The sequence below is a fragment of the Poecile atricapillus genome, chromosome 3 (genome assembly GCF_030490865.1).
Source record: "Poecile atricapillus isolate bPoeAtr1 chromosome 3, bPoeAtr1.hap1, whole genome shotgun sequence".
Lineage (NCBI taxonomy): Eukaryota > Metazoa > Chordata > Aves > Passeriformes > Paridae > Poecile > Poecile atricapillus.
The window spans coordinates 86,545,715-86,572,154 of record NC_081251.1 but is presented as its reverse complement, the minus strand read 5'-3'; the positions used below and the strand labels follow the sequence as shown (position 1 = coordinate 86,572,154).

The 26,440-nt window shown below is 37.1% G+C and overlaps 1 protein-coding gene across 1 annotated transcript in view; it reads left to right on the top strand.

Annotated features, from left to right (window-relative positions):
- KIF6 (kinesin family member 6) overlaps nt 1–26,440 on the top strand; it is a 260,796-nt gene that overhangs the window by 45,869 nt on the left and 188,487 nt on the right. Inside the window, exons 6-7 of the mRNA XM_058835346.1 lie at nt 11,341–11,470; nt 21,577–21,783. Of these exons, the coding sequence (XP_058691329.1) occupies nt 11,341–11,470; nt 21,577–21,783 (337 nt within the window). The remainder of the gene's footprint in view (nt 1–11,340; nt 11,471–21,576; nt 21,784–26,440) is intronic.

The window sequence follows — 26,440 nt, the reverse complement described above, 5'->3', positions numbered from 1 at the left end:
GGGCTATGAATTGGTCTAATTGTTTCCATTTCTTTACCTAAAAAATGGAAATAAAATTTGTTGCTTTATGACACATCAGTGCTATGAGGACTGTGTGTCTTTACCAGTGTCCTTCATGGCAAAGTTTAGGTTTCTAATTGAACTTATTACCTGCTTCCTCTGGCATGCAGACAAAAATTTTAATCAGAGGCTAGTTTGGATAATATAATTTAATTGTGTCCATTTTTATAGTATGAAAAAGTAGTGTGTTACACCTTTTTCAACTTAGTGAAGTTAATGCTATGAAATTACTCAAGTTTACTGCATTGTTAATTTCATTGTTGATCGTACTTGAAAAATGAGTCATTAAAATTGTATTTGATGCTTAAGGCAAAGTGAATAATAAGCATTTTTTAAATTGTCCGTTGCATCTAAACATTACATGATTAGACTTGGAATCTCAGCTCCTGAAGTCAAGGTTTTGTGTGCAGCCATATTTTGTATATTCTGTAGACTATGAAATTTTCCTCTTAGCACTGCTTACTCATTTCATCTGAGTCTGCCAGATGAGAAGGGCACAAAACAATCTCTCACAAAATTTCTCACAAAAACAATCACTACTTTTCTGGAAATAAATTCCTGACAAATACATGAATGTGGCCTATACAGCTGCACATTGATATGTCTATCTATTTATGTACATATACAGAGTCCTATGCAGAATTAAGTAATTATTTATGTATTCATGCATATGTAGGGATTTATATACATATACCTGTTTATATACATACAGATATTTATATATGTATACATTAATAAGTATCATGTTTCTAATAGGTACAGATATTTCTACAACATCTAAGATTGGTTTTGAAATCCCATTAAACTTCTATTTTAAATAAAAAAACTAGTTTTCTTGATGTTTAGTTGGAACATTACTCATCAACCACAGAAGATATAATTTGATATACCTTAATGTCCATACAAAATATACTTTAGTTTACAAAGTATACTAAACAAGTATACTTAGTACTTGTTTTATTATACAAAACTGACAGTGTCTTAATTTTGTGACACTGTAATGAAATCCAGCATTTGCAGATGCAAAAAACCATTTGAAGAATCTTACTTGTTAGAATGAAGAAATTGAATTTAATATTGACAATCTAATTCTGTTTGTAGCTGTAGGGAATTCCGTGTTCATAAAAGGAAATTATGATTGTTTTCAACACACAAAGGTATGAAATTACTGCTATAAAATAAAGCTGGTAGAAGACTATTTAAATACTTAGTGCCACCTTATGTTTTCATATAAGTTTTGCAGATGTGTTCAAATCAGCAATGCTTTTCTAAAGCTCTTAATTTACTATGCATTTGTGCAAGAGCCTTTTATCATTTATTTATGTAACCCAATGTTACTGAATTTCACTTTGGTTGCGACCTACAAGTAAAACTCTTCCTAACATATTATTTATTCAGAAGTAAGAAATTTTTTGACACCATATATGACACAGAAGTAAAGACTGAGGTTATAGAACCATTAGTCAGGAATGACTGGATTAATTCATAGGTAACCATTAAGTTACTGCTTTACCTGTCTGATGGCAGGTGACCCTCTTGCACGTGAAAGCAAATTACAATTGGTGTTGTTTTGCCTTAGAATGACAGTCTAAGCTGCAGCAACTGAGGAACTACTTGTTAGGGAACTCAGACAACCATTACTCCAGAGTGATGTGGCCAGGGGAAAATAGAATCTCAACTTCACATCAGCAAAAGGGATTCCTCATTTTTGTGTGAAGATTCTTCAAAGTCCTCTTTGAGAGGGAAATGTTTAATTTTTAGTACCATACTGTCTGACTTAAGGAAAACCACATTTTAAGCTGAGAGCCAATTAACTTCAGACATCAACAGTGATGCCTACATCAATATATGTTAGTAACACGCTAACAATATGTGTTAGTGACATAGAATTCTGTTCCGGGCTGTAGCATGAGGCACAGGGTAGGTTTCCAACCATCCAGTGGTGGCTTCTACCATCGTGAGCACGTAGCGCTTTCCTTGGCGGGTTTGGGGCAGTGTGATGTAGTCAATCTGCCAGGCCTCCCCATACTTGTATTTGGACCACCGCCCACCGTACCAGAGGGGCTTCAACCGCTTGGCCTGCTTGATCGTGGCACACGTCTCACAGTCATGGATAACCTGGGAAATACTGTCCATGGTTAGATCCACCCCTCGGTCTCGTGCCCACTTATAGGTGGCATCTCTACCCTGATGGCCTGAGGCATCATGGGCCCATCGAGCTAGGAACAACTCTCCCTTGTGTTGCCAATCTAAGTCTATCTTTGACACCTCTATCTTTGCAGCCTGATCCACCTGCTCATTGTTTCGGTGCTCTTCATTAGCCCTACTCTTGGGGACATGGGCATCTACATGACGGACCCTCACAGACAGTTTCTCTACCCTGGTGGCGATGTCTTTCCACTCATCAGCAGCCCAGATTGGCTTTCCTCTGCGTTGCCAGTTGGCCCTTTTCCACCTTTCCAGCCATCCCCACAGAGCATTGGCTACCATCCATGAGTCAGTGTAGAGATAGAGTTTTGGCCACTTCTCTCTTTCAGCAATGTCCAGGGCCAGTTGAACAGCTTTGAGTTCAGCAAGTTGGCTTGATCCACCTTCTCCTTCAGTGGCCTCTGCGACCTGTCGTGTGGGGCTCCATACGGCTGCTTTCCACTTCCGGTTCATCCCTACGATGCGACAGGAACCATCAGTGAACAGAGCGTAGCGTGTTTCTTCTGCTGGAAGTTGGTTATATGGTGGAGCTTCTTCAGCCCGTGTCACTTGTTCCTGCTCCTCTTCATCAGTGAGATCAAAGTTTTCACCTTCAGGCCAGTTTGTAATTATCTCCAAAATCCCAGGGCGATTTGGGTTTCCAATACGGGCGCGCTGCGTGATGAGGGCGATCCACTTGCTCCATGTAGCGTCGGTGGCGTGGTGGGTAGAGGGAACTTTTCCTTTGAACATCCACCCCAGCACTGGCAGTCGGGGTGCCAGGAGGAGTTGTGCTTCTGTGCCAATCACTTCTGAGGCAGCTTGAACTCCTTCATAGGCAGCTAAGATTTCCTTCTCTGTGGGAGTGTAGTTGGCTTCGGACCCTCTGTAGCTTCGGCTCCAGAATCCCAGTGGTCGGCCTCGAGTCTCCCCAGGCACTTTCTGCCACAGGCTCCAGGACAGACCATGGCTCCCGGCTGCAGAGTAGAGCACGTTCTTCACATCTGGTCCTGTCCTGACTGGGCCAAGGGCTACTGCATGAGCGATCTCCTGCTTAATCTGAGCAAAGGCTTGTTGTTGTTCAGGGCCCCACTGGAAAGTGTTCTTTTTGCGGGTGACCAGGTAAAGAGGGCTCACAATCTGACTGTACTCAGGAATGTGCATCCTCCAAAAACCTATGGCACCTAGGAAAGCTTGTGTTTCCTTCTTGTTGGCTGGTGGAGACATTGCTGTGATCTTGTTGATGACATCAGTAGGGATCTGACGCCGTCCATCTTGCCACTTTACCCCCAGAAACTGAATCTCACGAGCTGGTCCCTTAACTTTGCTCTTCTTGATGGCAAAACCGGCTTTCAGGAGAACTTGGATGATTTTCTCTCCTTTCTTAAAGACCTCTTCAGCCGTCTTTCCCCAAACAATGATGTCATCAATGTACTGCAGATGTTCCGGAGCCTCACTCTTTTCCAGGGCAGCCTGGATCAGTCCATGGCAGATGGTGGGGCTGTGCTTCCACCCCTGGGGCAGTCGGTTCCAGGTGTACTGCACTCCCCTCCACGTGAAAGCAAACTGAGGCCTACATTCTGCTGCCAGGGGAATGGAGAAAAATGCATTGGCAATGTCAATAGTGGCATACCACTTTGCTGCTTTGGACTCCAGCTCGTACTGGAGCTCTAGCATGTCCGGCACGGCAGCGCTCAGCGGTGGAGTTACTTCATTCAATGCACGATAGTCCACAGTCAATCTCCATTCTCCTTCAGATTTACGCACAGGCCAGATGGGGCTGTTGAAGGGTGAGTGGGTTTTGCTGACCACCCCTTGGCTCTCCAGCTCTCGGATCATCTTGTGGATGGGGATCACAGCATCTCGAGTTGTTCTATACTGCCGGCGGTGCACCGTCGAGGTGGCAATTGGTACTCGCTGTTCTTCCACTTTCAGGAGTCCTACTGCAGATGGGTTCTCTGACAGTCCAGGCAAGGTGTTCAGTTGCTGGACACCCTCTGTCTCTACAGCTGCTATCCCAAATGCCCACCTAAGCCCCTTTGGGTCCTTAAAATACCCACTTCGGAGGTAGTCTATGCCTAAAATGCACGGGGCCTCTGGGCCAGTCACAATGGGGTGTTTCTTCCACTCATTTCCAGTCAGGCTCACATCAGCTTCCACTAAAGTAAAGTCCTGTGATCCCCCTGTCACACCAGCAATAGAAACAGATTCTGCCCCTACATATTTTGATGGGATTAGGGTGCACTGGGCACCAGTGTCAACCAAGGCCTCATATTTTCGTGGTTCAGATGTGCCAGGCCAACGAATCCACACAGTCCAAAAGACACGGTTTTCCCTAGCCTCTACCTGGCTAGAGGCAGGGCCCCTCTAAGCCTGGTTATCCTTCTTTCCTTGGGTATATGTCTTGGAAGTTCCTTCAAGAGAATCAGACATGTCATCATCATACTTGTCAGTTTGACTACAGGCTACTGGAGCGGCTTTCTTTTTGGTGGAGTATCCCCCCTGAGTCTTGCTGTCTTCTAATTCACGCACTCGTTGTGCCAGAGCACCAGTAGATTTTCCATCCCATCTTTTCATGTTTTCTCCACAGTCACGTAGGAAAAACCACAGCTCAGCTCGTAGCTTTTTCTCTCTATCTGGGGAATTTCTGCGTTGGGTCCCGGGGCTCTTGGACTGTACTGCCGAGACTGGAAGAAGATCTTCCTTGAGTTTCTTGAAATTCTCTTCCATTTTGTCTTGGAGGTTTTGCATATCTGTTCTCACAGCTGCAATTGTTGCCTGCATGGGGCCATGCACGGTATCTGCATATGTTCGAAGTTTCTTCGCCATATCCAGCACAGTCTCCTCTCGGTCATCCCGCTTCATTGTTGCTAAAGCAGAAGCGTATTCTTGTGGCCCAAGTCGAACAAGTTTTCGCCACATCACAGATGTACATGGCACCAAATCTGGATTTCTAGTACCTAAGTCACCCACGAAGACAATCTCTACTATTGCCATTTCTCTCAAGCGCTGAATCCCTTGTTCTATGGTTTTCCAACGAGTTTGCTGTATATAGAGATCATCTGCACACAGATATCTTTGTGCCACACTTCTTAGGACCCGTTCCCAGAGACTGTAAGGGTCAGCCCCCCTCATCACTTCTTGATCGATAACCGGATCATGTGACAGGGATCCCAGATGCCTCGCTTCAGTGCCATCCAGAACTGTAGCCTCACCTGCAGCATCCCACAGACGGACTAACCAACTAATTATAGATTCATCAGGTCGTCGAGTGTAATCTTTTCTCAGGCCACGAAGGTCCTTCAGGGAGAAAGGTTCACCAGCGCCTTCTGATTTTTGATCAGTTGCTGGTCTTGAGGGTCCTTCCCCCTCATCGCCATTATCATCATCTACTGGCCGATCGGTTTTGGTTTTGAATTTCATACCTCTCGTGGTAGGAGCAACAGACACTGGCTTAGGTTCACTGTCTGGTGTGGCCACTGGCTTAGGCTCACTGTCTGGTTTGGCTGCTGGCTTAGGCTCACTGTCTGGTTTGGCTGCTGGCTTAGGCTCACTGTCTGGTTTGGCTGCTGACTTGGCTGCAGCCTGAGTGACTGGGGTAGCTGCTGATTTATCTGCCTGCCCTACAGTATCTAGCAGCGTGCGATAAGCATACACTAGGGCCCAGCTTATTGCAATGAAATTTTTCTTCTTAGAATCATCACAGCAATTCTCTTCCAGATATTTCCCTACTTCATCTGGGTTCTGAATTTGTTCACGTGAAAATTCCCAGGCTGGGGAATCAGAAAATTCCTCCAGAGTTCGGCCAATTCTTTCCCATTCTCTACTCCACTCAGGATTTTTCACACCTGAGCCTACTTCTGGGACAGGGGTTTCATTGGCTCCTCTGGATATCTCAGCCCTCATTCTAGAGAAGTTACAGGCCGTATAGAGGAAGCTTAACAGCTGAACTACCAGGAAAGTGACCAGGAAAGTGGTATCCTTAACACTCAGGGGAAACTGGATATTCTCAAAGAGGGACATAACAGATTCAAAGGAGAAAAAGGAAAGAAAAGGCTGAAAAGCCTCATCCCCTGCTCTTCCTCTAACAAACTGGGTACAATTACCAATAAACTCCCAAAATGTGCTACTGGGACTGGGAGGCAGGGTCGGGCGAAGAAACCATAAGCCAAACATACCTGACAGAAACTTCAGTAGTTCTATAAACTTCTTACAAATAATTATCACCAAGCCCAGCACAATAACCATTCTAATCCATGCCCCTCTATTGTGAAAGAGGGAAAAGACAAGTATTAAAACCTCAAAAAATTCTAGGGACCAGATCGACATGAAGGCTTCCACCCCGAGAGATATTATGTATCCAAACAACATGGCTACTGACTGCTTTATCTTAACACAGAATAAATACAACCAAAAATACAACCAACAATCAGTACAGGTTTTTCCACTTTCTCTCGCCCCGCACTGGGCGCCAAAAGCTGTATATGTCTTAGTTTAGGGCAAATTAGGGAGGAAAACTCTGGATGGGGATTTCCCCAGGGAAATGCCCCTCCCCACCAACCGGTCCGGGAAAGGGAAAAAATTTCTTTGGAGAGAAGTGGAAAAAGCTGTTTATTTAACAGAAAATTGAATAATATTAAATAATAAAACCTCTTGCTGTTCGATGGGATGGCAAATCTAGGAAGAAAAGTCCTTTTCATGTGGTGTGTAGCTCGGCTTGCTCAGTTTCTTATCAGTCCCTCCAGCGCTGGAAAAGTGCCGAGGCCCAGGCCCTGGTGGGCCACAGGCGTGGGCTCCCGGGGTTTAGCTGGGTGTTCAGTCCAGAGCAGGCTTGCACAGATCCAAGAAAAAGGAAAAAAACCAAAGGTCCGGGGAATTCTTCTGCCTCAGCTAACTAAAACTAACTAAAAGCCAGGGAGAAGCTCTGTCCCGCCGTCTGTCTGTGCTGCAGACAACACAGTCCAGGAGCGAGATGTGTGGGAGTTATATTTTCTTTAACACAAACTGCGGCTTCTTTTTCCCCCTCTTTTGCTCTCAGAGCCAGTCTTAAAGGTACAGAGCTTAATATATAACATAAACCAGACGATTGGGGATACCAGTATCATAAAGTCACCCCAGGACAAATTCTTATGTTCCATGGGGTCAGCGTGAAATAATTTCCCTTTAAAACAAAACCTGTTACTGCATATTGGTAAATTACCTCAAATGAGTTTATACTCTTCTGTTTCTCTACTGCCCTCCAAGGGCTTTAAGAGTTACCAAATTGCTGACATGGAAAATAATAGTAATTCCTGTTTTCCTTAACAAAGAAGGATAAACATAAAATAAGGATAAAGGAATAATTTCTAACATATGGGAAATATATTTTATTCAGTCTGATTTTTTGATGCAAATAAACATGATTCTCCTCTCTCAGCAGTGTTAATGTCACTTTTAATGGCTGTACCAATTATCTAATCTGGAAACTGACCACCAATCATAAACCTTCAAGAACTATATTTTCAATGTTCTGAGAATAACAGTATTTTAAAACTTCTAAGGCTAAAAATATTACTAGGTCACTTTTTTTTTAATATGAAATACATTCTTTCAAAATTAAAAGTGTTCAATGTGTTATTACTGAATAACAAGGGTTAAGAGAATACAAAGTTTTATAAGGTTAGACTTTCCTTTTTGTTAATGAGGAAACAGCTAAAAACTGTTTTGAATAATTTCTTCAAAGATTATTATTTTTTTTAATTGCAATTCAAACAAAGTACACGTTAAATGCACACAATAACTTAACCATACATGATATATTGGTTATTCACTTCCATGTTTTATGTTGATTTATTTCCTGAAAAAGAGTGTAAAGTCCAGTGAAACTTTTTTAAAGTAACTTTTCTAAAAGCATTTGATGAGCAAATGTCAAAGTTTATTTAACAATTTTTTTTTTTTTTGGCGAGTGAGATTATTGAAGTTGACTGCAAATTCTAACAGATTTTGTATGTTTTGTTCATACATGAGCCACCAATCTCATTGTTTCACTTTTGATTCCTTGTTCTACATGGTGGGGTAGATGGGAGAGAGAGATAGTGCACAGCTTTTTCCAGATCTCAGTAAGAAAGGTTTAGAAGCAAACGGCTTAATAGGGTAACCATTTTGGTAAGACAGAGTAAGAGGAGGAGGATAGGTGGCAAGTAAATCTTGCACTGCATCACGTGCTGAGTGCCCTGCATCCATGCAACATCGAACAGAGACTGAATGGATTTCCCCATGGTGCACCAGACCAGAGCAGTACAGGTGCTGGCCATGAAAAGAAGGTGTCCATTTTGCTCTTTTGAGCCTTTGCATCATTAAATTAAAAGAAAAAAGTTTCTTTCTAGAAGGTGTTCTCCCAGAAACTCATTGAATTTATCCTGCAGCCAAGGGATCTGTGCAGCATAACTCAGGCCCGAATGCCCCGCTGTGTGTGCAGTGCCTGCTAGGTTCAGTGTTACATGAATCATTAGCTCCTAAATATGTAAGTCTCCAGTCATGCCCATAACATCCAGAACAGCTAAACTGTTTTCATTGTCTCAAAACAGAATCCATTTGAAACAGTGGGAAGGATTTCCTATCACAGTATGATTTGTCAAGCAAACAGTCTGCACAAGAACTTACTCATCTAATAGTTCGACCATGTCTCATAAGGGAGATTATGTTCTAAGTCTCTGCTTGGATGGAAAATAAAATCTGTGTGATGTTGAAAGTTGTGCTGGTAGCTGAATAACTTTGTAACCTTGCCTCTTGAATCAAGTGTTGACTTTGTCCTCTGTTGTGGTATTCAGGGAGTTGTCCTTCTGAAAGATCATATTTTTGGCATGATATATAAAATTATTATCCTGACCATTCTTTCCTAAAAGTTAAAGTTCCTTGCAGTTTTAAGCATTACTTAAATTTATCCATTAATTTATTCTGTTCTTCTGAACAGACTCCAAGGTGCATACTTGCTGCTTTTCTCTTTTATTTTTTTCCTAAATTTATTTTTGGCTGTATAATCTCCTCTGTAGTCTCCTCACAATGAAGTAGTATCACTATATTTTGCTCATGTATTGGCACAGAATTTGTTTGCATCATTATGATTAATTTTAAATGTTTATAAAGTTTTACAGGTTATTTTAGATTTCTTTAATTCTAAGCCCTATAGACAGGTAGGAAACTTGACTTTCAAAATGGTAATTTGTTTTCTGAAATATATTAAGAGTAGAGTTGTTTATTATTACTATTATTATTAATAATAATAATAGTAATAATGATAATACACAAATTAATGAGGTGGTATTAATTAATCAAAGGAAGCTTTAAGGTCAATGTTTGCCAGTAACAAGAATTTAATAAATGAAGGCATTCAGTGTGCAAGGCTCTTCTGCATTGATGACAGCTCAGTTGATGCAGGAAATGGCACAAGTTAATAAAGGTAAACTGTAATCAGAACCACTCTGGGCTTTAGTGTGTGATGCACACGCAGATGTAGACAGAATTCAACTTGACATTATCAAAAGTTTGATATGCAAGGGCAGAATTATACTCTGGGGTTTATGCTTTGACTGGGGACGCTGAGTTTTTTGATAAGGTGAAAAATGTCTTATACCACCACACAAAAATAAGGCTAACAGTGGGAGGCAATCATAGTTGGAAAAGCAATTGTTATGACTATCAAAGAAGGTCTGTGTGTACTTTTACATGTAATTTTTCTTGAAAAGAGTGAGTGCATTGCAAGGTGTTAAAATTATTTCCTTATTGAGATTTGAATGTTTTGACCATCAGACTGAACTACTCCCACAGTATCTAAGAGTAATACTCTGGAATGCTGCTTGATACTTGATTTCATTCTCAGTTTGGGGCTGGCAGGGGGAAGGCAAATAAAGCAGAACAAAACACAATCTCTCTGGTTTAGAAGCAACTTGAAGTAATTAACATGCAAGAACTACCTGCAGATGAAAATTCAAGGCCTTTTGTGGTTTATCTTGAAGAACATAAAAAAAAAAATTTATATACATATATGTATACATATGGGTGTATATGTTTAGATAGAAAGTGTTATCTATACTTGTGCAGAAAATAAAAGTTTGGGTTTAAATAAAAACAACTTTCAACTTTTAAAAAGTTCTAATTTGTTTTAAATTGTATCAGAACATGTCATTCACCCTGAAGGACATGTTATTTATCCTCAGATTTAGTGTACATCTTTTTTAACAGGTTCTTCTCTCTAAGAGTTCTCCAAATCCAGTGAGGCAACTACTTGGCCTCCATGTTGGATACTATAAAATTTCCCAGCTGAGGAGACCCTAATGGCTACTCAGTAATGCCAATAAAGTTTAACACCCAGTAACTGTTATGAAAGAAAAAAAAATCTTATACTAAAGGACTATTCAAAGAAGTAAAAAGGATTTTCAGTAATATTTAGCAGCTCTTCTGGAGCTTTTGCCATATCCTTGCTACTGCATCCAATTCCTTTCTGAGAGCTTTACTCTTATAGAAGCATAACTAAGAACATTTCTAACACGAGGAATAAATAAAATCATTCTGTTAGCTTGCTTTTAATTTAAGAAAGGGATCATTTACAGTTGTAGTTACTATCATTTAAGAAGAATGAAAAGATAAATAATCTTGACAAATGCAAAGTTATTAGAAACATGATGACTACAGATGTGTTGATTCTGAAATAGTGCATGCCTGTTTGTACGTCAGAATAATGGTATGCTTTATGTATCATCAGTACTTGGTAGTAACAAACAAACCCTTATGTATTATTTGTTTGTGATGATTCATGTAATCTTACTTTTGAGATTTGACTATATCTCAATAAATAAAAATCCCAAACCTTTCTCTAAAACTTACAGTTTTCTTATATTCCTTTTCTATAGTTTCATAATAAAGGAATAAAAATGAGATGACATTAAAAAAAGAAATCAACACTTCCTTTAATGTGTATAATTTATTTTTCATGTTCTTTCATTATGATTGGGTTTGGGTTTTAGATTTCACTTTTTAGGTGTGATCAAAATGAAAGTATGAAACAACAATGCATTAAAACTCTAGTTTTCACTGTTGTTTTTATTTTCCATGTAGAAAAGTGACGATAATGGAAGACTCTGATCAAAACATTCATCTGAAAAACTTGTCTCTTCTGCAAGCAACCAATGAAGAGGAAGCCTTAAACCTACTCTTCTTGGGGGACACCAACAGAATGATTGCTGAGGTGAGATTTTTTGCTCCAAATCTTTCTTAGCACAACCAGAGTTAAAATGGTCAAAAACATCTGTCCTCTCAAGTAAGATGTATATTTTAGAAGTCTTTGGACATAAATTAGTATCCTCTTTTTGAGTGTATTTCCACAATGAAATTAAATAAGGATTTCTCTGATGAAAGTGTTCCATAGTGGATCTGATTGGTGGTACTTGATGTCATGACTCATTGAAATCCAAATATATAGAATACAAAAATTCTTGAAACTATTGTCATGGTTTTAAAGTATTAGCTAAAAAATTACTAGACAACTTATTTATTTCTTGCTGTGAGATATGGATTAGAACAAGAGCAAAATAGGTTTAAAACTTAAAGGAACAAAGAAAGTTTATTAACAAAACTACAAGAATAAGAAACTAGAATAAAACTTCCAGAACTCCTTTTTCTCCACTACTCAACCATTCTCTCGTTCACATGACAACATAGAGACAAAAAAAACTTCGATGGTTAAAACAATCCTAACTTTGCTATTGTCTCTTCATCAGTCTTTGTAGAGAAAAAGTTGTTCTCTTCTGTTAATCTATGGAGTTTTTCACAAGAAGACCATTATCCTATGGTTTTCTATTGCTTTGATGCCAGCTGCCTGGAAAACTGTCATCAGTTCTCTCTTCCCATTTCACATCACTCTGAGGTGTGTTATGGGTCATGGGTCAAGGGGTGTCATTTTAAGGATGAGTTATTCAAAGGCAAAAGTTCTCTTCATCTCTGTGAGCATTTCTGGAAACAGTTTATTCTTTGCCTCTTAAAAGCCACAAATTTTCAACAACTCTCACTTCTCTTTTTCTGTTCCAACATCACATAAGATCACAACTACTTCACCATTTGCTTAAATCCACACTTTGAAATACTCTATTCCCCCAAAATACTGTTTCATGAATTAAAGGAGTTTTTGCAGAACACAATTGCCTATCTATAGAGTTTTAGCAAAAGAATATTTCAGCTTATTAAAGCGTAAAGCTCTCCTTATTTCTGTCTCCATCTGAAGCTTAATTCCTTTCTTCACTGTCATTGATAGTTTATGTTGTCTCTTTACCCGTTGATCACTCTCTTCTCTCTCTCTGGAAAAAAAAGATTAATCTGGAAGTCTTATCTGGGTAGTGAAAGAGTTAAAATCTTGCCCAGGTTTTGTAGATGGTTCTGTGATCTCTGCCAGAGCAGCAGCTGGAGCTGTATGCAATGGAAGATTCTTCATGGCTGCTCTGGAAAGTGTAGTCACTGTCTCAGCCTGCCACAGGTCAATGGCTTTCTCTCTCCTTATTTGGCAGTTCCTGGTGAAACTCAGCAGCTGCAAAAACTGCAGCCGAGCCAGGGACCAGCCTGGCCTGGATGGAGCCTGGGAGAAGCCTCACAGGCCCCATCTCCAGGCTGAGAGCTGCAACAGGCCCAGCCCAGCCCCAGCCTGGGCCACATGGCCTGGGCAGGGAATGGGAGGCCAGCTGGAACTCTGTTACCTTTCACAGCCAGAAAACAAAGAGACAAAGAAATTCCCGGGCTTAGCTCTTAAGGTGGTGTTCACAGGTTGATCTCACTTTTCAATGCTTAAAACTACTGTCAGTTCTCAGAAATGGCCAGTTATTGGCCTGGAGAAAAACTTCTATCAGCCTCCAGCAGTTTTAACTTGTTTAGGTGTTTCTCTTTGTTTTCTTAAATGCCAATCTATCACAACTATAGACTGACTTTTGTTGATATATTTTATATATTAGTAAAGGCCTGTCTGCACAAACCAGTCTTTGAAATAAGTCGTGATATTAAAGGCTAAAGTCCTTGAAACTTTCCTGCAGAAGAGAGAGCAAAGTAAAACAATATCCTTGTGTATAAGAGAAAGAATGTAAACCTGTGTGTATTAGCCAATAGTAACTTGCTTAGCCTGCAGACCCTGTAGAATGCTGTAAAAGGTGTGCTAAAGATAGAAATAAATGGCATTCACGTTTACTTCTGTGAAGACTGGTGAATAGCTGGTGGTCTTTCAATAGTCTTTTGAATGTTGCATGTATCAACATACACAGAGATGTAAAGATAAGAAAATATGTCCTTGCAAAGCATTGTCAAACATTCCCAGTGAAGTTTTTCCCTGCAAGTCTTCCACACCAGGCTGGATAGGACTCCAAGCAACTTGTTCTAGTGGAAAGTGTCCCTGCTGATGGAGTGAGGGGTCTGGGGTATTGGAACAAGATGATCTTTAAGGTCCCTTCCAACTCAAACCATTCTATGATTCTATGACTAAGCACTCAATTGGCTTTGAAATACTTAATATAAGTCCCCTCTTTTTTTCCTTCTTATTACATAAACACATGATGTTATGTGCAAAAACACAAAACAACCTCCCCAACTAAACAAAAAAAACCCAAACCAAACAAATAAACAAACAAAACCCACCAAAAACCCAAATGTTGGTTTAAATAAAATTCAAAATAAATATGTGCCAATATTCAAACACATGGGTGGTTTTGCTGATTCTGAAAAATTCAAATTAAATGTTTCTGTATCTGACATGTGTAAGGTTCTTTTTTCCCTTCATGCTTCAATATGGAAAGTAAATATATAAATATTTATATATTTATATTTAATAAATATATATATTTATATATTTAATATATATTTATATGTTATAATATATAATATACATATTAAATATATAAATATATATTTAATATATATTTATAGTAAATATATAATATTTATATAATAATATATATATAAATTATATAATATGAGCACTGACAATGTGTCTTCACTACAATAGAGTCAAATCTCTTTTAGAACTTTTTGGGTTTTCTTCCTTGGTATCTCCAAAAGGATATATTTTAAATCATTGACAAGAAAGACACTTAAGAGTATATGAATAGTCAGGTAGTTCTGTATTCCTGCTGGATGACCACATACATCTGAACACAGGGGAAGAAGCATTTGATTACAAAACATACATACAAATTTTTTTTATACTAATTAATACACACAAATATTTGTTCTTTCTCAAGGCTGACTATTTCAACAGTTGTATTTTGAGAGGTAGGAATATGTTAAGGCAAGAGGTAATCAACATAAGAGGTGCTTATAAACCTAAGCATTGAGGCAAGGAACTGCTTCATGATTTTGAAATAGAAAAATGCATACCGTGTGGAGGAGAGGAACTTGACAAAGTGTAATAGAGGAGAAAAGGGTTAATCTAGAGATCTAAGAAGGAGGACTTATGACATAAAACATAACTTCTCTGGAGATCCATATTTTTAAATCTTGAGCTATGATAATACCTTCTGACCTCTGAAGATTTGAACCCTCTTAAGTAAACTTTAAAGAAAATTAAATGAGATTAATAAACCTAATAAGAAAAAAAAAAATAAAAGCTGGGTTCATCTTTTTTAATTATGAGTTTGGCTGTGGAAAAACTCAGTTGACTGTCATGGATCACACAGGAGATACGTAGTTTCTAAAATTGCAATCTAGTGCCTTAACCCTGAATAACCCTTCTTTAAAGAATTTTGAAAAAAAGAATGACAATTTAATTTCTGCATTCCCTATGCTAATTCAGTCTAACTTGTGATTTGAGGGCTGCATTTTACCCTCATCACTGATTGTGCTAAAAAGAAAGTCATCACAATATTAAAAATATTTTATAGGCAAGATTTCTTCATTCATTCATTAAATTTCAGAACCTAAAGGAACATTTATAACCAAATGCTTCTTTCCCATATGTAACTATATAGCCCTAGAGAAGGAAAAAAAAAGAAAACAGATTAATTTTTTTAGGATTTCTTTATTAGGCAATGTAGGGCTGGTCCTTTGCTCTAGTTTTGATGTGTACAGTAATGGTATGTGGGAAATGGTAAGATGGGAGACATTTGTGTGCAGACAACTCATAATGTAAAAATCCAAATAGGAATTTTTTGTCTCATATTTTGCCAGAGAGAAATAGGCAGAAAACAAAACCAAAAAACTGAGTCTTTTGTTGGCAGGTCTGCCAAACATTCATTCAACAAATTAATGTAAGGATGAGATTTTTTTTGCTTTCCAAAAAAACTTTTGCAGTTTCTTGTTACATTTGAATGTATAAGAACCTGCAGCAACAGGTTATAAAGTCTGAACTGTATTCTTATATTTTCTATCTGTTAAGACAACCTTATGATTTCGGTATCTGAAATGCATGCTGAGGACTTAAAAATCAAATTTGCAATATAAACAGTTGGTAGTAGCAACATCTGCAAAAGCTCCTGTGTGTAAATACATGTTTAGTCATTTAGGTAGTGTTCTCAAACCATTTTATTTTGTTATACTATTAATATATCTTAAGCTGAAGTGATCTTTTCTAAGTCCTTGTGATGGGAATCTCATATGACTTCTGTCTTTTGCAATAACATGCATAAACCTCTGTGATTTTGAGAATTCTTGGTGTTTTTTAGTATTTCTCTTAAAGCAGTAGAGTAAGGTGGCCTCCCAAGGATGTGCAGCAATTTCTAAACTGTAAAATTCTTTTCTGAGATTAGTATGTCTGACAACTGCAGTTGCATGTACAGTTAGAATTCATTTGTCCTCTAATGAAAAATTACTTTGCTTTAATGAGGAAGGAAATGTTTCAGTGCATGGTTTTATACCTATAGCACTCCATCTTTTAAATTTGGGACACAGTGTATACTACACAGTATTTATTCCATCACTTTAAATGTTTGAATTACACTTGAAGCAATCAGTAAGCTTTTGGCAATTTTCAAATATGTTTATGTCAAGAAAGAATGAAACATAAAGTTTTAAGGATAGTTGTGGGGACTGACTTGTGACCTGTGAATTGAACTCATTCTATTTGCATTTATTGTACATTAATATTCTCTTGAATATATTTAGACAGCCACTGGTAGTGTTTGACTGCATTTTTTATTGGGTGAGATAAGAAAAATAGGATTTCAGTGTGTGAGCATATGGGATTAAATGTCACTTTTGATAAAACTGCATTCTATCTGGGTGAGTGCTGTAGTCCAGAAGAAATGACAACTTTCTGCTTTCCTAGGTTCCTCTTTGGTGTCAATTGTTAACTTATTTCCACTCTGACAGACCTGTTATATTGTATTATTAGCACCAAATAGCATCATTATTTCAGCACAGGTGCTTTCATTTCGATGTGTGGTAAAAAAATTACTGGTCATACATATTAATTTGAATAATCCTTAAAATTATTTGGGATTTATATGGATAAAAGGCATGTAAGGTTTAATAATGTCTTCACCTGGGAGTATTAATTACTTTAAAAGTTACCTGAGTTTAAAAGTTATGGTCTAACTATGAAACTGTACTTGTAGTAAATATGGAAAGATAAAATATTGCTTTCAGGAAGTGCTTGCACATATTCTGATCCTTTTATTTTCATAGCAACAATTTTTCAGTTTCAACTATGACAAGTGTACTTAAGTGCAACTGAGGAGCCCCTTCACCTGTAACTTACTTAGAAAGGAATCTAAAAGACATACTGAGGTCTCCCTCATCTACCAGATATAAAGACAGGCACCTCCTATTCTTCAACTTACATGCTCTTCCTTATAGCATAGTTCTGTTGGGACCAGTGGAGCTTATATTCATTAGGCAGAGATATCCATCTGAACTGTGAAATGACTGTAGCTGTCAGAACATCTTCCTACAGATACCCCTCTGATTGAGGGGTATCTGTAGCATGAGATTGGAGAAAATTTATTTGATATCAATCTTGGATGCTATCAGTATTTTCTTTTTTTCCCCTTGCTCTGCTTTGAAAAGGTCAGAAGCAAAAAACCTTAAGAAGAAAAAGAAGCATTCCTTAAAAGAAAATTTTGTATCTTTTCACTGAGACACTCTCTCAAAAAGCGGTGAACACTCAGAATCAGTCTCTATGCATTAGCTAGTCACTAATTCACTTATACAGGAAAATCATGTTCTTCTGCTGTCTAAATATTTTGATTCAAGGAAGAACAGATTCCACTGGAATGGTGTAAGTTGCCAAGTGGAGATGGTTTGCTATATGGGCTGAATGACTGCATTTATCACCTGCAAAATTGTTTTGTCCCAGTGGTCCTGAACTCTTTCGTGTATTATCTCTGTCAGAGTGTTTTGACAGCCACATTATTCTTCCAGGTAGTAGCTTCTGTTAGTCTAGTGGTGATTTTCAAACAGCTTTTCTTATGTCTTTGTCCTATTTAAGAAACTTTCTCTTTCTTAGGTCCTCAATCATTAAGAACTGTATTTAGAGCAGTAGCATTCTGGCTATTTGTAGTGAAAACAATATTTATAATAGCACCTGCCACAAATAAAGAGTTTGGAAAATACATAAATTCCTGTATGGGGAAGAATTCATGTAGTGTTTTGCTGACTCAAGATAGGTAAGAATTAGATTAATATGGACAATTTATGTTCCAGCAAGTTTTTGGATGGTTCTCGACCTTGTATTCCTTGACAGAAACATCCAACTCAGAAGCTTCTTGCAGTATGACTGTGATGTAGATTCTCATTTAAGTAGAAGCCACCTTCTTGCAACCATTGTATAAATAGATGTAATAGTTAGTCACAAAGCTTCTATACAATTTATTTAATTTCATCAAACACAGGTATATTTTCATCCTGGAAAAAACAAACAAGACTGGCTTGTATGGCTTGAAATACTTTGTACATATTTTCTATGATCAAATGAAATGCTGATGCTTTACCAAGTCATGATCTTAAATGTTACTGGATTTGTTCTTTACTATGCTACAAATGGGCAGCAATAGAGGACCTTTAAGTCCTTTGTAGTGTTCACGTGATATCACAAAGCATCTGAAGTTTGCTTATGTGATTTACGGTGTCACAGAATTCCTTGAAAAAATTATTCTGTGTAGGTAACTGCAGCTCATCAGTTGTTCCATATATAACTCCCAAAATAGCAACCATCTGCTGAGAACCAGGCCACTCCCCTCTTCCTTTTGTTTTCTTCATTGCATCAAATTAGGATGAGGATGATTTCATATACATATGGTTTGAATACTGCTAACAAAGCCAAAATGAACTCTGAAAACCACTAAAGGAATATTTTAGTAGGCTCAGAGGCACTTTCCAGAAAATGTTATTTGTTTTCTGTTTTCAAACTTTCTAAACAGATGAATGGTGATACTCAGAAGTTGCATATGTAAGATAACAACTAAATAGCAAAAGAAAAGACTTGGTTTTGGACTGGAGATCATAATTTCTGTTGTGTGCTGTGCAGCTACTTATGTGGTAAAAGTAGCAAAATGTGGGGAGGTCATGCAATTAGCATTTCATGGTCACATCCCATTTAACAGTTTACATATTTATTGCTTCCTGCAAGAGTTCTAACTGAGCTTCCTATATATGGGAACTGCAAAGCAAAGACAGAATCATACTGCAAAAAGGATTACTGGTGTCTTGGTTAAACCATGGTTCTGCTCCGAAGAAGGACTTTACAAAAAATATCTGTTTGGGATTCTAGTGAATGACTTCCAGATCAGCTTCTTTATTTTTTTAATTTGCATGAGAAAAAGAACCTGTGGAGAGAAAAGTAATGGAATTTTATGGAATTTCTAATGACTAGTCCAGGCAAATCTACTTGGAATACACAAAATAAAGTTGTGGCTAGTGTATCGCAATAGACAATTAAAACCTTGTAGAGCAAATATTGCCATGTGCTTATTGGAACTCAGAGTCGTGACATTTTTTTTTTTTAGGATTTGATTTTTTTTTGCCTATGTTAGCATTAAACATGTGTGACTAAAAGCACATTTGGAAATACATGAGGTTTTGCTGCAGTGTGAATCTCAATTTTGCTTAAGAATGCTTATTCAGAAGTATGATGATTTCTTCAGCTTCTGTCATAACAGCATTTGCTTTGTGCTTCCATCTGTACTGATATTTGATCTAGGTTAGACTTGTCTGCAGTATAGTGTGATGCCATGATGCCATGTGTGTAGTGCAAAATGTACTTATCTATCAGTTCTGTCAAGGAGAATGTCCTTAAGTATTAAAGCTGTTGTGGATTTTTAGCTGGAAAAAAAAATATCCAGTCCTGCTTCAGAGAGCTGCAAATAAAAACAATCATAGCCCTCCTAGTAAAATAAGTGAAGCTGACTCTGATTATTCATGGAATCACAATTGCTGAATAAAATACATTTTCACAGCATAAAACATCTTCTTAGTATAACTACATTTTAAGTAAGTTTGAGATTGTTTTCTTGCTTGACACCTTTCCCTCAGCCTCTTTATTTTTGTTCCAACACTGCCACTCACTTCCTCTTCATTTGCCCAGCATCACCTCTGAGGACAGCATAGCATGTGACTGCACTCTGATGTTCATTTTACATCATCATGAATTCCAAAATTCTTCATCTGTATAGACTAATGATCAAAATTCTTTTCCCTCTCCCTCTAAGCTTTCCTTTATTAGATAAAGCAACCCTAAAGAAAATACTGCTAAGGCTAAATTTCCTTACAGAATTTTCACCAACAGCTACAAGTGTATGCTATTCCTGCAAACTACTTCCTAGTTCACATACTATACACTGCCATTTTCAGGTATTCTGCCACTGTTTCCTATAGCTGTCCTGTGGCTTAAGCAAGAAACTGACCCAGGTTAAATATCTATGTGGGGTTTTTTTTTGTTTGTTTGTTTGGATTGAGTTTCAGTTTTGTTTTGGTTTTTTGTTTTTTAATGTTGAGCCGGATCAGTTCCCAAAATCTGTTTGATTGTGCTGGCACTATTAAGGCTGGAAAAAAGGGGGATGTTGAAGTGAAGACGATTGAACCAAACAGTCCATATTATTCCTGTTAAAGGACTGTTCAGCTTGCAGTCTTTCTGTTAAGAGCTGTCCTTTCTGGATCAATAAGACATCTTCAATACCTGCAACAGACAGGCCATTTTAACATCTGCTGTGTTGCATGCTAAAGCAGATTATGTTAAAAAAGGCAATATATTGGTATATCTGGTCTGAATCACAGGATAGGCCTACAAAAAATATTACTGCATAGTAACAGGGGAATAAAATAGAGACAAGAGATTAATGTGGACAGTATAATCAGGATATTTTTTATTACTTTTTTCAGCAGCTATAAATAAATATAGATATAGTTGATGACTCAATAATATTGACTTAAAATTTTACTACTCTACTTTTTTGTAGGTCCAGCATTTATGTCCTGAAAACAATGTAGTCATATTTGTAATAGTTTGTGAATAAAAATACTATCTGTATGTTAAAGCTTTAATCTAGATATACAATCTTAAGTTTTAGCTGTTTCTAAAATGAGGATTATGAGGAGTAATTTTAGATTTAAGTTTCTAACAATACCTTGATGCAACTAAAAAAAAAAGGTGCTTTAGATGCTTAAAGATATTTTGTATATTTTTTAATAAAAATGAATATGTGATGGTATATGGTCATTTGAAATCTAAAGTTAATTAACTGAGAGCTGTTTAAAACTTCCAGTTCAGCATTTCAAATACATTGAAAAACCTCTGAAGTGATGCTAAGACTGCACATTTCTAAAAATTGACCAAGAATTTCCATGTTTTAAACTAAAGTGGTGGCTGTAATTATTCCCAAAAATATATATTTAAAGCCAAACATTTTATGAAAACTTTGTCATGCCATGTAAAAATCTGATACTGATTTTGCCAAGTAGATTTTTTTCATAAAAGTAATAATGAAAAGTCTAAAGTCTTATAGGAAGTCCTAGTCCTCATTACATTGGTAACCTATCGAAAAAAAAAAAAATAAATTTACCAATGGGGAAATGAATAGCTTCTCAGAGATCCCCATTCAGTACCTTTCCCTCCAGTCCAGCTGCCCTTTTCTAATACTCCTAGTGTAGTAAGGCTACTTGTTTTGCATATGTTAGAGTATTTTGGAACAAGCTTAATTGCTTACAGTACGATTTGTCCAGATTAAAGTTATCCAAGTATTTGTCCAGAATGTGAATGTCAGGTAAATCATTTTCAGCATGTTCAGCTAAAAAATTGGATAGATTGTTTCAGTTGCCAGATTATTGAGCTATAAAAAGCTAAATTTATTTATCCACTGAACACTGAGAGTTCTTTTTTTCCTGTCATTGTAGACACCGACGAATCAAGCCTCAAGCCGATCTCACTGCATTTTCACTATTTACATCTCCAGCAAGGAACCTGGATCTGCAACTATTCGACGGTCCAAGTTGCATTTAGTAGACCTTGCTGGATCAGAGCGTGTTGCAAAGACTGGAATTGGAGGCCACTTACTGACAGAAGCCAAATATATCAACCTGTCATTACATTATTTGGAGCAGGTAAAATTGAAACAGAGTAAAACATTTTTCCCTTTACTAAATTCCTGTTCAACAGTGTTCAAAGTTTTGGAAAACTTGATTCCAGTTAGTCTTAGGATATTTATTGCAGGTCTTTTAAAATCATTGAATTGATAGGTCTTCCTTTAAAATGGAATATTTTAATTTAGGGAAAACTTAACAATTAAGCAGGAAGATCATAGTAGGTAAACAGGGTAGTATTTGCAAAGTAGTTTTCTTATTTTCTTTGAAATACTAAAGATACTTACAAGATTTCAGCTATATTTCTCCTGAAAGTGTTCTTCATAATCTTCTTCCCCTTCCACAGCTGGGTTCAGGATGTATCACTGAAAAGAAAGTGTTTGGGCTTTATTTCGTTCAAGCATTGTAATGTGGTAAATTATTAGGCTCTTCTCTCATGTGTTGTTTTGTTCCTCTACCAATTTAAATCTTTGATCTTTTTGAGACAGAAGTTATCATTGGTAATATATTTATGGATTGACTACCATAATTTGATTTATACCAATAGTACTCATAGATGTAGTACATAATAAATAAATAAACTATAGGTATTATTATTATTGCTGTTGTTATCATTATTATTATTTATCTCCGCAAATCTTTGTCATTCAGCTGTTGAAAGATTTAGTCTCTTAATTTAAGGTGTACTAAAATCCCTATCCTTCTTTCACTGTTGCTTTTTGTTATTCCCATTTGGAAAAAGCAAATATTGAGCAAATAGATTACTCCAACTAATCTTGTTTCTTTTTTTAAAAAAATTATTTCAGACGAAAGCAGTGACAGAAAACTTTGGAGATAAAGATTTCCAGTAGAAAGATTTGGTTAATTATGATGGTTATTATAAATGTGTTTTACAATAATTACATAATTTTAATTATTAATTTATTATTTTAATTAATTATTAAATTCATTATTTTAAGACTATTTTAAGAAATATTTTAAGGCTTTAATATGTATCTCTCTCTGCTCTACCATGATGTTTTATATGGTTGAAGTTTATGATGCTTACTAAGTTGGGGTAAGAAACACGTGGCAATGAATGAAATCTCTTTTTGTGAATGCTGTGCAATTAAGTTGCAATCACTGAAGATTTTCAGGTGTCCATATCAGATCTGACACCTGTGAGAGAATTTAATTTCTTCCTAAGACTGAATATATTGTTATAAATTGGTGTGACTTAATAAAGGGACAATTTTAAATAATTCATAAAAGCCAATTTTTATTAATCCAGCAAGCAGTAGGCAACCAAAAATCTGGCTGGGGCATGCCGGAGGACACTTCCTCTAAGCATCCTACCCACGGCGCGTGCTTTGGCTGAGGAGGTTCCTCTTTTTATAGTCCCTGTATCGGTGCTTTCCTGGATCACATCAGTGCCCGCGCCACGTGTTGCTAGGGGGTCTTCTTTTGCTTCTCGGTGGTTGTGGGTAGTCTTCCTCAGTCCATGATTGGACGTGGGTCTTAAGCAACCCCCTCCTAATAAGATGTTGTTCTACCTCTTGTTTATGCAGCAGGATACTGTGGGTTTTAGCTTTTCGGCAACTTCGGTACTTTCCTAAGACTTTGGTACTTTCTTGTTTTTTCAACAGGATGTTCATGGTTAAGCGTTCCTGTGGATGTTAACTCTTAAAACAGCTTCAGCAATCATATTTTAGCAATTATATATATTTTAGCAATTATATAAAATTTGATTAACAAACCCTATTAGTTTATCACATATATAATACTGTTTTCACAGTACAGCAAACACTGTTCCCATTGCTAGAAATTAATTATATTGGGGATTCTGATGGATGATACAGTATTTTCTCCTAAGGCTTCTTTAAAAATTTTTATGTAGAAACATAGCAGGTCTGTGAGGCTGTCATTTGGGGGACAGTTAAGGAGGATAAGCAGAAGAAAAAAAGCTTAACTCTAAAATTCAAATCTGTACTTTTTAACTTACATTATCATATATGTGCTATTTAGCAAAATATACTGTTGAGGAGGTTATTAAACCTGAAAACTTTGTGGGTGTGTTTGTGTGAAATTTCTTTAAAATAATAATTAAGAAATATAACTGTTTTACTTGCTGGGAAGAATATTTTTCATTTTTCTGTCATGTTTTTCTGTTAACAAATACAAATCTCTTGGATTTCATTCAATTTATAATCGGAGATATTTAATCTGTCAAAAGAAGAAGTGTAAGGCACAGCAGGTGGCAGTCAGCCATTTACTATCACACTAGATTTTTTTCATGTGCCTGATTTGCCTAAATTTTACCTTGAAGAAAAATGTCTGTATTTCACTTGTATTCAAGGGAAGTGATAAGGATCAGTGACTCTAAAATCAACATCTTCAGAATCGTACAAAGTATACTCAGGATCCCTTCTTGTTTATTGTATGATTTCTATGTATTTAGCAAGGAATAATACTATTTTTTCATTCAACTTTTAATTCCTATTTTAGAAAACTACTGTTGGAAATAGGCATGTTGGATTCTGTCTGGGATTGTGTATCAATAGAAATGCTTTCTAATATTGACTAAAAGACCACCAAAGACAGTAAAAATACCTTTTTGTTCAGTGGGAATTAAATCATTCAATCCTGAACTTGCAGTGAATAATACTAAAGTGCACAAATGCTTCAAAATCAGCTTATTAAAATTCTCAAATCTTTAGCTATCTACTGGTAGTCAGTCTAGTGTTGATTTATGCCATTTTGAAATACTTTTCACAGTAAAATAGTCATGTTAAATTATTTGTATCAAGACGACAATGGGAACATGATTCTCTGTTACCACACTTGATCTACTTGCTAAATATCTGCAGCTTGTTAAAAAGGTCTTCAAATAAATCCACTGCACTTTTACTCCCAACGGCCTCTGTGTTGTGAGGTGCCTCAGAGAAGCAAAGATTTAGTTTTAGATAAGCATTGTTAAAGTGGAGGCAGGGCTGAAATGCCCAGCTAGTGTGAATTTTGACCTCCTGCTTTGGGGGATCGGCTGTGTGAGGCCTGGATGAAATTGCCCAACCCCAAACCCCTTGTGAGGGGCGGCCCAGGAGTTCTGATTGTGTTTGAGCCTCTGGAGTTTTTCCCTTGTTGTGTTTTTAGTGGTCCCTGACCCTAAACTCCACCCTAGTTCTGTCCCTCAAAACCCATCTCCCTGCCTTTGTTCGGGGCTCTCTGTCTCTGAATCTGAGTTTGTTCCCATGCTAAATAAGTGGTTTCATGAACAGAAGCCCGTCTCGTTCCTGTCCCATGCTGTCCCTTTAGCTTTAGCTTCTCTGGACATGATCCTGCAGTTGCAGACTGCAACACCTCTGTGTCTAGAGAAAAATGAAGATAGTTTAATGTAGCTGATCTGAAATTATAGTAGGAATTTAGAAGTCCTTACTACCATATTTGCGTAGCTTTTTTTTGTGTGAGAAATGTAGTAGCATGTTCTGGAATTACAACTGTATTGTAACTGTGCATATGTAGATATTACCTTATGATAAAAATATAGAGGATCCTGGACCAGAATTAGAGTTGCAAATTAACAGTTATAATGCCATGTGATTTGACACTATAATGGAATTATTTCACCAAAATAACAGGGTACAATATTCTCACTGCTTTGATGAATATGTTTGTTAACCATCATTTAACACATGTTCCATTTACGGAAAATTGAAAGATTTGTAAACCATTAGTGAATGGTTGCTGTCCGTTTTTTTTTTATTTGCTTCTTTATTTGTTGTGGGTTTCTTGTTTTTATTGTTGGGGTTTGTTTGTTTGGTTGTTTTTTTTTGATTGTTGTTTTTTTTATCTGTAAAGACCGGAGTTTAAGCTTCTAAACTCTACTAGAAATGGGAAGTAGGATGGAAAATATTTAAAAAAAAAAAGACCTCTGAAGCAGGAATATGGCTTCAGAGCATGTGATACACTAAACAGCAAGATAGTGGTGTACCTGACAGCTCTGTTTCTGCAAGTGATGCACCCCAAAATCCCCATCTCTCAAGGATTCTCTGAAAACATGATGGCATGAGATACTGGTGCAAATCTGTTCCTTGCACAAAGGATGTAGACAGAAACAGGGACTCTTAGCATGTCAGAACCGCTTGTGAGTCTTGCACTTTCCTTTATGCTTAACAGTGTTTCTGCATGTGTCAGTGAAATTTGTGAGTGATTTTACCTGCTCTATGTTTCATATAGGATGCCATTTTACAAAAGGTGACAAGAGTTCTGGCAGCAGCTTGGCCTCAAAGTAGTTTTTTTGACCTACTCAAAATAAAACTTTCTGCTTTGGTGATATTATTAAGCTTAGAATTACAAGTATTTAAAAAAATAATAAAATAAACCCTTTTTATATCAAAAGGATAATAACACCTTTTAAAATAAGACAATATTCTGATTATTGCATTTGGTGCCTCTTGGAGAATCTAGGTTCCACTTCTGTAGAGATGGTCTCTGTCACTTTCTAATGTCACTATCTAATAATAATAATAATAACTGTCTTCTAAATTTTAGTAGAAATGGGAAGTAGGATGGGAAACATAAAAACTTCCTTCTACTTCAGATTCTCCTCTTTCCATTCCAGATTCCTGGATTGAATTGTAAAGATTGATTTAGTGATTAAGGTGAGGTTTTACTAATGGGACCTTAGTCTAAAATAGTCTGT